The 11,820-nt window shown below is 51.8% G+C and overlaps 1 protein-coding gene across 1 annotated transcript in view; it reads right to left on the bottom strand.

Moving 5' to 3' along the window:
• SV2A (synaptic vesicle glycoprotein 2A) overlaps positions 1–11,820 on the bottom strand; it is a 14,028-nt gene extending 2,208 nt beyond the window's left edge. Inside the window, exons 1-12 of the mRNA XM_011937755.1 lie at positions 11,808–11,820; positions 7,388–8,357; positions 5,947–6,127; positions 4,970–5,121; positions 4,717–4,850; positions 3,983–4,072; positions 3,645–3,755; positions 3,377–3,465; positions 2,522–2,686; positions 2,180–2,313; positions 1,140–1,346; positions 377–536 (exon numbers count right to left, since the gene is read on the bottom strand). Of these exons, the coding sequence (XP_011793145.1) occupies positions 377–536; positions 1,140–1,346; positions 2,180–2,313; positions 2,522–2,686; positions 3,377–3,465; positions 3,645–3,755; positions 3,983–4,072; positions 4,717–4,850; positions 4,970–5,121; positions 5,947–6,127; positions 7,388–8,009 (2,045 nt within the window). The 5' untranslated portion in view covers positions 8,010–8,357; positions 11,808–11,820. The remainder of the gene's footprint in view (positions 1–376; positions 537–1,139; positions 1,347–2,179; positions 2,314–2,521; positions 2,687–3,376; positions 3,466–3,644; positions 3,756–3,982; positions 4,073–4,716; positions 4,851–4,969; positions 5,122–5,946; positions 6,128–7,387; positions 8,358–11,807) is intronic.

Raw genomic sequence — 11,820 nt, forward strand, 5'->3', positions numbered from 1 at the left:
GGTGGCGCGATCTTCCGCTCACTGCAAGCTCCGCCTCCCGGGTTCACGCCATTCTCCTGCCTCAGCCTCCCGAGTAGCTGGGATTACAGGTACCCGGCTAACTTTTTGTATTTTTAGTACAGACAAGGTTTCACCATGTTGGCCAGGCTGGTATCAAACTCCTGACCTCAGGTGATTCGCCTGCCTCGGCATCTCAAAGCACTGGGATTACAGACAGGCGTGAGTCACTGCGCCCAGCCAAACCTACCAGATTTTAGAGGAGAAAATGGAAATGTATCTTCTCTCACCCCTAAGGATGCTCTTCCCATTCAGCCCTCCTTCCTCACCCCACCCCTCCCCTGAATCCACTGCCCTGCCCCCACCACATTCCAACTACCTCTTGTCTGAGGGGTAGAGTTCAACAGTCAACACGTCCAGCGCATTCCAGGATGCAATGCTGACCCCACCAAAAAGGCAGAGCAGAGCGATCATGGCTGACTCGCTGTTCCCAAAAGACAGGAAGAAGCAGGAGACACAGGACATCACGCTGGAGCCAGCTGGATGGAGCCAGGAGAGGAGAGAGCAGCATGAGCCTGGCCACGGTGAAACCTACCCACAGCCCGCCCTGTCCCATCAGCTGGCTTTCAGATAGCCCAGGATGAGACTTGTTCCCAAGGTATCCAAAAGGAAGGCTTTTCACTCCTCCTCAACCTCCCTTATAATTGTTTATTAGTAATATCAGTAACCATCATTTATTCAATGCCAGCCATGGGCCAAGCCAATTGATGCTTTATATGCATTGATCTAGCACATCAACCCTACGACACAGGTACTATTATCACCTCCATTTTGCAGAGGAAGCAACCAGGCTTATAGAGGTAACTTGCCAGAGGCCAGAGATAGGTGGTGGAGCTGAGATTCAAAACTCATAACCTCAAAGCCTGTGCCCTAACCACTTGCAATTCTGCTTACCTCCTTTACCCCCAGAGAAGCTTCTGTGCCAGTCCCCACCCCATCCTGCCGCACCCCCTAAACAGAAAACATGAGAGAGAGGAACTCTCTGACCAATCTCTTCCACAGCCGAAGGTGAGAAGCCTGTTGCCTGCCTCCCGCAGCCCCTGGCCCCTGCTATCAGATCTGACTCAGCCTCTCCCCCTTACCAAGCATTCTGAGCCTGCCGATCTTGTCCATGAGCAGGGCAGACACGATATTCCCAGGAAGCACTGCCAGTGTCCCCAGGAAGCTCACAAAGTATACCATGTAGGCACCTTCGCCCGTCCCTGTCACGTCTAGAGGGCAGCCCTCCTTGTTGTGCAGGAATGTGCTGTTTACCAGACGGCTGTTCACAAACTTGTACTCAAACAGGTCTGTGGGCAAAGGTCAAGATAAGCAGACAGTCATAGCAGATGGGAGAGGGAGGCTGCTACGGCTTATGGCTCAGGGCTCTGCATGTATGGAAGTTAGTAGGAGGGGCTCTCAAAATTATTCACAGTGCTAATTGCAAAACATCAAATAATATCACCATGGGAACTAGGGATCTTTAGAGCAGAAAATGACCATCATCTGTTCAACAGTGTGACTTTGTCCAAGTTCTCCCATTAATAGTCTTAGCTGCTTATTCATTCTTTCTGTCCACGCTAGCTGACTATAAGCAGTAGCAATGCTGTGGACTTAGGAAATTTTTCTGAGAAAAACATTTAAAATAAAATGTCCTATCCATTGTTGTTTTCCTGCAAGATGGGAAAAGCTCACCCAGTATGAGGTGGGAAACTTCAGTCTAGCTCACAAAACCAGCATTTCATGTGCATATACTAAAGTTTGAGAATCACTATCAAAAAAGTGGATTCATGCAATGATCCCCACCAAATACCCCTTTTATTGTTTTTATTTTTCCCAAGAACGCTATTTTGGATGATTTTACCTTCTTCAAAGGTGCATTAATTTTGCCTCACTGAGATATAATTTCAGCCAAAGGCAAATAAACTTGATGTTTTTGTCAGATATTCTATTACACGAAAATGTCCAACATCCATTAGATTTTCAAAATTATTAGTGGTAGCTGTCAGGCCCCTCTACCACCTTCCTACAGGGGTCCAGGGATCTCAGCTTGAGAACACCAAGATAGTGAATGAAAAAGGCTCCTTCTCATCAAGGTCCACCCAACCCTTTGGTCTGACACCCACCAGCCACCCCGCCTTACCAGTGTTATAGAACACAGTGTTGATGAATGTGCAGTTGCGGAAAAACGTGTTGCTAGACGTGACATCCTCGAAATAACACTCTTCAAACAGGGAATCCTCAAAGGACACTGACTTCAGACGCAGCCCAATGAACCTGTAAGGCCAGGATGATGAAGACATTCCCCCCTCATCCTCATGCCCCCTCCAAGACTCACTCTTTAGTGAATGAATGGGAAGCTGGGCATTGAGGAGAAACCACAAGTGTTTGCCCCCAAATGTCTTGTCTTGAACCCCTAGACTCATAAAAAAGACAAGAGGTAGCAGGAACAGGGAGGAAGTGAAGTTCAAAGGTCCCCACATACTTGTCATTGAAGTACTGCCCCCCTCGGTGGATCTGATTCTCCAAAGTGAAGTTAAAAGTCACATGCTCCACGCGCTCCCCGGGGAACACTTTGGTGCGAGATGCGTAGTCCACTGCCTGGAGATGGCGGATCATGTCAGGAAACCAGACGGTCAGGCCATAGTAGCTGAAGAGTCAAGGACAATGGAAACAGACAACAGGGCTCCAGACGGGGCTCAGAGATTGGAATCAGGCGGAGGAGAAAATGGAAATGTGTATCCTCTCCAGAATGAGGGAGAAATGGAGTCAACTTCTGTTAGGACCTTGCTACTCTCCAGCCTCACCAACTTCTCCCTGCTCCTCCCTTCACCAGTTGCTCTGCTCCTGCGGACTTCAGGGTCTTGCACAGCAGCTACTAAACTTTTTCTTGCCTCCCAAGCATTTGCTTTTCCCTCTGCCAAAAACACTCTTCTCCACCCCAGCCACCCCTACTCCCTGTCTGACTCCCATTCACCCTTTAGGACTTAGGTCCCCACCCCAGCCCAAGTCCTCCCATCACCCTTTCCCCACCCTTCTCTCATCACCCTGCTTCACAGCAAGTTTTGTCCCGCTTCTTGACCAAAACGTAAACTCCAGGAGGACCTGGGACCACGTCTGTTTCATCCCAGCACAGAGTAGAAACTGAATCCTGGTCAGCCTACAGTACAAGTTTGTTGAGTGAACTAGCAAAGTAGAGGAGCTGGCTGCAGGAGCAGAGGAGGTCTGCATGGCACCTTCCCTCGTCGCTTGTCCCCTGCATCTCCATTCTCCCCACCTCTCACCCAGCTCACACACCACCACAACCACCACATACCACCCAGCCCACCCATCTTCTCACCTGAATGACATGGTGAACCACACACCCATCATCATCAGAGTGATGCGCCGATATTCAGGACCAAAACAGGAGAGAAAATTCCCCCAAACCTACAGGGACCAGACAAAGTTAGACCTTGGCTATACTAAGTTCTAGCACCCATAGATCCCCACTTTTCTGCCCTCCCACCTCCCTTCAGCTCACCCATCACCCACACACATGGACTTCAGTCCTGCCTTCTTCTCCACTTCCCCCACTCCCTTCTGTCTACCACCCTGTCCGCCATTACCTGCCCCCCTAGGCTCAAGGCCCGGACCCCCCAGCGCTGGTACCAGGTCCCTGTGTCCGACTGGATCTCAATCAATTCATCCTCCTGATGGATTGTCTTAATGTGGGTTACCTGGGGTCAAGAGAAGGGGTGGGCAGTCACACATTCTGTGTTTCCCAACCTCCACCGGGTGCCTCAGTTTCCCCTGCATTAGCAAAATGGGAAGCAGGGGGTGGATATGATACCCTGAAAATCTCCTTATGGTAGAGTGGGCTGAGGTCAGGGGTACTCAGAGAGGGGCCAGGTAGGGGCTGGGGCTGCAGGGCATGGAGGTCTGAGTCGGGAGGGCTGTGGCTTACTGAGAACACTCGCTCAGGATGTCCCTTGGCTCGCATGTTGGTATCATGGACCTGCTTCAGCACCATCCAGGCCTCATCATGCTTCCCATTCTAGAGCCAAAGACACAGTCCCCACATCCAGGTCAGCCCCTACCTGACCCAGAGTTATAGATCCCCTCCCTCCCACCTGGCTTCTGTAGTCACGGGACACTAAACGGTTCCCGGCCCTCAATCCCACCACCAAGCCCTGACCTATGAGCATGCATTGCCCACTCTGAAAGAGCCCCAAGCTGAGGTATAGCAAGACAATCAGACTTGGGCAAGAGCTGCAGGTTGGGGGTGGGGAGTGTTGTCCAGGGGAAAAAGGCAAGCACAGGCAACCAAAGGTAAGGGAAATGATGGGCAAGCATGTAGCCAAAGACCTAATCCTGCTGGGATTAGGAGGGAAAGGTGTAGCGGGGGGAATGTCTCGAGCTGTAAATGCAGGCTAGGGCCAAGGCCCTTCCCTGCAAAATCTTAAGTCATCCAAGGGTGAAGAGGTCCCCTGGTTTCTCCACCCAAGAACCCCTCAGGGATACATTCCAAGGCAAAGGATGCAAGATAAAGTCCCCCAGAGAATGGACTCTGTGAGGAAGGCAGGCAGCCGAACAGGATCAAATCAAACTCCAGTGGGTGTTTGAACACAGGAGCCCCTGCTGCTCTCCACACTCCACAGCCTGCACCCCACCCCACCCCACACAGCTCAGCTCCATCACCTCTAGGAAGAAACGGGGACTTTCAGGCTGCGTGGTCAGAGCCCCAATGGCAAACACAGAAGGAAAGGCGCAGACGAGGACGAAGACCCTCCAGCTGTGGAACTGGTAGGCAGAACCCATCTGGAAACTCCACCCTGGCAGGGAGAGAGTGACAGCATCAGCAGAGAGGCCAGAGGCTAAGGGAATCCACCACTGGGAGCACAGAAGAGGAAGGAGGGAGATAACCTGGGGTGGATTCCGGGGGGCTGCTCACCATAGTGGGGGATGATGGCCCAGGCCATAGCAGCTGCGTACACACCACCAATCATCCAAAACATGCAGAGCCAGCTCAGATGCTCCCCTCTTTTCTCCTGGGCCAGAAACTCGGAGAAATAGGAGAAGACAATGGGGATGGACCCTCCAATCCTGGAGCACATTTCAAGAATTCGGCATTAGCAAATGGCCATAGTCCTGATCCCCTGCCCCACTGCTCTGGACCCCAAGCCCCTTTTGTCTTCCAGGCTTTTGAAGAGACTCCATCTCACACATAAAGCTTGTAGAGCTCCCCTGTGGGCCAGCCATCAAGCACCCATCCTTGGGACCATGGGAAACAGGCAAGCGAGTCTCCGGGAAAAGGAAAGAGCAAATCTTAAATCTTGAAAATGACTTACAGAGTTGGAAGGGAGGGAAGGTAATTGCAGAAAAGAGAATAAATCTCCAGAGAAAAAAGACAAGCCAAAAGCCTCCAAGGGCAGATGTTGTAGGAAAGGCCAGAAAGGAGCTTGGAGTTGAGGCAGAGTAAACGTGCCTGCCATGCTTGCAAAAGTGAAGGGACAGTGTGGGCAAAGCATCAGGGTTCTGGCAGGTGTGGGTGTTGGCAAGGTTGGTTGTGGAATGCAGGAAATGTGTAGACTCTGGTAGGCGGTAACTCTGGGTCCGCAGGAGTCCAGGGGTGGGGCTGAGGCCCAGCAGGCCTCTTCGTGGAGGCAGGCTCAAAAATGGAACTAGAAGTGGGATGGAGGACTCAGGAGTGGGCCGACATGGAACAGCATTCTGGACGGTAGTAGACAGGTCCTGGGCAAGGAGGAGCTGGCCTGAAGATGGTTGGGGGAGAAAGGAACTCATTCATCCATTCAACTCACACAGATTTAAGGTGCATTTGGTGTGCCTGGCACTGTGCTGGGCCCTAAAGATGCAACAGTGACCAAGGCACAGTACTGCCCTCAAGGGGCTTAGGAAGTGGACACTCACCCAACCCCAGAAAGGAGGCGGCAGAAGAGGAAAGTGCCGTAACCCTGGACAAAAGATGAGAAGAAGGCGAAGACACTGTTGACTGAGAGCGAGATGAGCAGACATTGCCTCCGACCCAGCCGGTCAGCCAGACCTCCCCAGAGGAAGGCTCCCACCATCATGCCCAGGTAGACGATGAGGCCTGGAAGGAGGAGGAAAACAGAGCCAGAGGGGGCGTGAGAAGACACACCTCAATTCTCCCAGGAGATGAGCACTGAGGGAGCTGAAGGATGTGAAGAACTTCTAGAAGCTAAGTCTACCCAGAGATTAGAGCAAGTGAGAGAAAATGAATGGTGTGAGCAAAGATAGAAGGTCATCTCTGCAGGCCAGGCATTCAAAGGCAGGAATGAAGATATGGGAGAACCTACAACTCTCCACTGTCTTTGGTCTGTCTCATTTCTCACTGTGAGACACACACACACACACACACAAACACACACACACATACACACAGTGACACCCTTACCCCTGGCTCACTTTGAAGGAGGAATGGGTGTGCCTAGGATCCCAGACCATCCTAGGGTCCTCTCTATTCTCCCTGCTTTGATCCCTCAAAGCAGCAAGAGAGCTCTCATTTGTTCCTGGGGAAAGGGGCTCCAATTCTTTTCATCTTCCCAGGAAGTCCCCCACACAAAATCCATGCTTTACTCCTCCCAGTCTCAATATTTCTGGTCCAAAAATTCTCCTGTTTTTCACTTCCTTCATAAAACCAAAGCTGGAATTAATCTTTAAAATCATCTACTCCAAACTTTGCATTTTCTCATGCCCAAACCAAGCCCCAGGAAGAAGAGACCTGTCCAAGACCCCATGGCAATTTGGTGGCAGAGTAAGGCCTTGATTCTTTCTCTGTGAGTCTAGGGGTTTCCTCCTCAGAGTCCCTGTCAGGAAAGGTCATCAAACAGCACATTCTGTCCCCTGGAAACTCCTGTCTGAGTGAGAGAAAGTCTAAACAGCTTCTCTGGCAGAAGATCCAGGACCCTCCGCCTCCCCCAACCACCCCAAACTGACTCTCCCCATTTATACCAAGGAGTTTGGATACTGGCTTCTTGTTTCCTAATCAGTGAAATGGAATAAGACAACCAGAGGGAAAGCTATGAAGAAACATTAAATGGTAAGGACCATCCTACCACAGCCACCTCCTGCAGAATAAAGCAGACCACCACCACCCAACCACAGTCCAACTGCCCTCCTGCAAGTCCCTGTTTCACATTCAACTTCACTCTGACCCAAGGCCAAGAAGAGGGAGTGTGTGAGGGAAGAGTGTGCAGAGGAGCCCTGAGCCCTCCGGGAACATCTTGGGTGCAGGGTCCTAGGGAACCCAGTGGTAAGGACAGAGCAATTTCCAGGAGCAAGGAGGTTTCCAGAGTTTGAGGGGATAGGGCTGGAGCCCCCCATGTCTTACCTAGCATGCCTTTGTTGGAGTCAGACAGGCACATGTCTTTCTCAGCGCTGGGCAGCACGAAGCCCACCACAAAGACCTCCACACCATCAGCCATCAGCGCCAGACCAAGCACAAAATACAGTGTCCACTGGAAGCGGCCGTGGCCACACTCCCGTAGGATGGCTTCATACTGTTGGGCCAGTTCTTCTCGTTCTTTCCGTCGTTGTGCCTCCCCCCGGCCCCCAGGGGGACCCTCCCCATCGCTCAAGCCCCCCCTTACTCCAGCCAGGGGTGCCCCATCTGCCATCCGCTCGCCTTTGCCCCCAGACTCTGCCCGGGGGATGCCCTGATATTCCCCTTCGTAGATCTCATCATCCTCGTCATGGCCCTCAGTAGCATCACTGGACGCACCGCCTTCCTCCTCATCCTGGGTCCCTTCTCCTCGGTAATAGCTATCACTGGGGGCAGGGAAGTCGTCATCATCATCCTCTTCCTCAAAGCGGGAGTAGGATCTTCGGGAATATTCGTCCTGGACTCTGTCCAGGCCCTTCACCACCTTCTTGGTCGCATGCTTCTTGACTTCCTTAGCAATGTCTTTGGCCCCACGGATGAAAGCTGCCCGGTCTCGGAAGCCCTCTTCCATGATGGGGCTCTGAGGCACTTCACCGGGTCTTCCCCACTTCCTGCTTCTTTTTCAGCTTTTTGCTCAAGGACGTGTAGAGTCAAAAAACCCCTCCCCACAGTTACTTAGATGAATTGTGTTCCAGTATCTTTGGGCACACAAAAAAAGAGCAAACGGGTCCTAGCCAATGAGTGCCTAGGACAGAAAAGGAAGGAGAGGAGCTTTGACCTATACCCAGTTCAGTTGGGTGGATGGCGAAGGGACAGGAGGAGCAGGGGAATGGGAAGGGGAAGGGGAGCCAGATTGGGAGGCTAAGCCAGGATAACTCAGGAAAGGTCGCCTACTTCTCTTCCACAAGCCTCTGGAGACCTAGAAAAAATAACAGATAGCAAAAGGAAGTTGTGAGTCCTAAGGTGGTGAAGAAGGCCAATATAAAGCTTCTCAACCCAGAGCCCCATCTGGACCATGTGGTGCAGAGATGGTCTTCTCACTTTAGGCTCCCATCCACACACTAAAAAGGGATGGCTATCTGGGCTAACCGGGTCACTCACATAGAAGTCCCCTTACTTTGACCTTCGAGGCCTGGCCTATGGAATTTGCTCCAAAGTCACAGTCACCTACTCTGAGCCCTTCTCCTAACCCCCGAGCCCAGCCCAGCCCTTGCTTTATCACCAATCTGCAAGGAACTGAACAGGAAATATGAGAAACCAGAATTCCCTTCTTTAGTCTTGCCTGGGTTTCTTACTGGGGATGGAGTTGAGAAGGATGTGTAAGAGGACAAGCCCTCCAACCTGTGGCCTTCCCTCCACTGATGGCATCTGAAGGCAGGGGCTTCCACGATCCTTCCTTCAGGTCCCATGTTTACAGGCTTCAACAAGGAGGGATTTTCTCTCAACATAGTCTAATGGGTAAAAGCTCAGCTTCCAGAGTCACAAAGACATTAGTTTGACTTCCTGTTTTGGCAAATGCTAGCTAAGGGACCAAGCCTCAGTTTCTTCTTATTTTAAAAGGGGAAAGTAAGGGTTGAATGATATATCTGTGCTCCTTAACATAAGTCAGCTGGCACTTAAAAATGATGAATAAATATTAACTCTTATTTTTGTGGTGATAGTAATATAGTGAAATGCCCTATACTACCTCATAAGGTCCCCAAATGAAAGCCGTCTTGGATGCTGTTTACAGTGAGCAGCAGGAAGGGACACTGGCAAGGAGAATGCTGGTTCAGGGCAAAGCACATGACCATTAGGGATGACCTAAGTTGAAATTCCAACTCTGCCGCTTACTAACTGATCTCGGTCAGGCTAGTTAACCTCCCTAAGCCTCAGAGTCCATATATTTTAATTGGGGATAATTACATTGGGAGACTGTTTCTTGGAGTTCATGTGAGAATGTAATCTCACAGTACATGCTCTATGTTAGTTTTCTTCCTTCCTATGATGTTGAAAAGTGGGAAAGAAGCAAGAAGCAGCAAGGGACAACAGCGGGGTCATACTTAGATGCTGTTGCCCAGCATCCTTGCAAACAGAGTCCCAAGACCCCCTGTCTATGTTTCAACTAATTCCAGCAGCTGGGCCCACATTAACTACCACCAGAAAAACAAGGGAAGACCCAGAAAAGGGGGACCTGGAACCCAAGTAAAGTGGAGGAAAGATGGAAAGCTAAGAAAGAGGTGATGACTGTCCACTGCCACCTTGCTGTAGAATGTCATAGATGGGTCCCCTTTCCACGGATGGAGGTGAGAATGGAAATGACTGTCAAATGCATTTTCAACGTGAGGTTCTAAGGCCTACAGTTGCATCCCATCCCTTCAGGGCCTCCCTTCCTAATCCCCCTTAATCCTTTCCTCTCCTCCTCCAGGAGTCAAGGAAGAAGGAGTCCACAAACACCGCATTGCGTAGGAGGTGGATGTAGAATAAAGGGGGTTTGGGTGTTCCCCCAAAAAAGACGTTCTCCAGAGGAAGGCATGGGATAGCCCCCCTTCCTTCATAGGAGGAGAGGAAGCAGGCCTAGATTCTGATCAGAAATCATCCCCCCAAAAATCTCCGGTGCTCCCACCCATCCAGAGCCTTCATTAAATGTCACACACACACACACACACACACACACACACATGCTGGTAGAAGAGGGTAAGCAATGCTGTGTGGTTCAGAGAGAAGCACTGGCAAGCAGGGCCTTACCCCCTCAGGACAGATGTAAGCAGTGGACCACAGTGACCAGAAGCAGTGACCCCTATGTCACCTTTTCTTCATTGTTCAGGGCCCAACCATCCCCCATGAAAGCGCTGGAACTGTGGAATCCCCTCAGTGCATGGCAATTTGCTAGCTTTCCTCTCTTTCCTAACCAGGATCTGCCCTCCAGCCCTGAAGGAGGCAGGACCCGCCAGGAGCCATACTCTATGTTTGTTGACCCTATTTCCCCCTGAGAGGGGCATGTAGGGCAGAGAAGCCTTCCACAACCGCAGCAGGATATGAGGGCTCAACAGTCAGCTCCCTCAGGGCCAGCAAGCCCAAGAGGTCAGGAGAGAGAGAAAGAAGACAAATTCTTTGAGCTGGTGAGGAAGTGGTGCTATTTTTAGCCCCAAAAACAGCACAGGGTGGCTAAGCCTGGGGGAGAGAGACAAGATTTGGAGAGGTGGAGGTTAAAGGAGACAAGGTTCAGGGTTACAAGGTCCTAGGCTGGCTGACTTCACCTGACAGGAAAAAATGTGCCCAGAAGATTTTCTGCAGAGGGTGGAGACAGGCAGGGGACTCCAGAGCAAATGCTTCCTTTCAGAACAGTTCATCCAGCCCGGGATCAGAGGAGGGTCCAGAACCCCCCACCCTCCTCCCAGTCAAAGCCCCTGACTTTGGGGGCCACCCAGATCCCCAGGCCTTCCTAGCTCAGGTGACAAGGTCATTAAAAAGCAATCACTTATCAAAACGTCCGCGGGGGCAGGGGTAGAATGTGGGAGGTGCGGGAGCACCCCTTCCCCATGACAGCGGGGTCATTGAACCTCAGCCCCCACCCAGGACCATCAAGGCTGTGCCTCCCCTCCCCACATCCTACCCAGGGTTAGGAAGATGGGAGCACCCACAGTTCTGAGGGATAAAAATGAGGGTGTCAGCTGAGAATGCACACCGAGGAATACGGAGAGGCAGAGAGGGGGACGCAGGGAGAGACCTCCGAACGCACAGACTTAGAGACCGCCCCTATCAGCATTTGCAGGGACCCCCCACACCCCATCTTGCCTCAGCTCCGGAATAAGGGGAAAGCCCCCAAAACTGACTAAATCCCTGCTCTGAGCACCTCCTCCACCCTTGGTCCTGCTGCTAGACAAGTGCCCACCTTCACTCAACAACCCTTCCCCCAACCCTGGAGCAACTGCCGCCAGCCCCCGCCATCCATGCCCCCAACACCTGGCTGCTCTCCATTTCTGTCTCCCCAGTATGTCCATTCTTCACTCCCCTTCCCTCCATCCTTCACCTGCCCTTCTTCCCCTGCTCCCCCCACCCCACCCCACCCACCCAAGTCCAGGCGCGCACACTGAGGCAGCATCCATTCTCCAGCCCTAGCCAAGGTCATTTATCATTCATCCTGGGGGTGGGGGGACGTCAAGGTGAGGAGGGGATAGGAGTTTGAGGGAACTCCACCCCACCTCACAACCCCACCACCACGTTAATCTCCGAAGGGGATAGTGGGGACTTGGTTAAGGTAGAGAAAAACACCCCTCCTCCCCATCCACCAATATTATACATATGCGTGTGTGTGTGTGTCCTGAAGAGCACAACTGAAATAAATGTCCATCCCCAAACAACCACCAACTAACCAACCCCCCCTCACCCCTAGAGAGGGG

The sequence above is a fragment of the Colobus angolensis genome, unplaced genomic scaffold, assembly GCF_000951035.1.
Source record: "Colobus angolensis palliatus isolate OR3802 unplaced genomic scaffold, Cang.pa_1.0 Scaffold169, whole genome shotgun sequence".
NCBI classification, from domain to species: Eukaryota; Metazoa; Chordata; class Mammalia; order Primates; family Cercopithecidae; genus Colobus; species Colobus angolensis.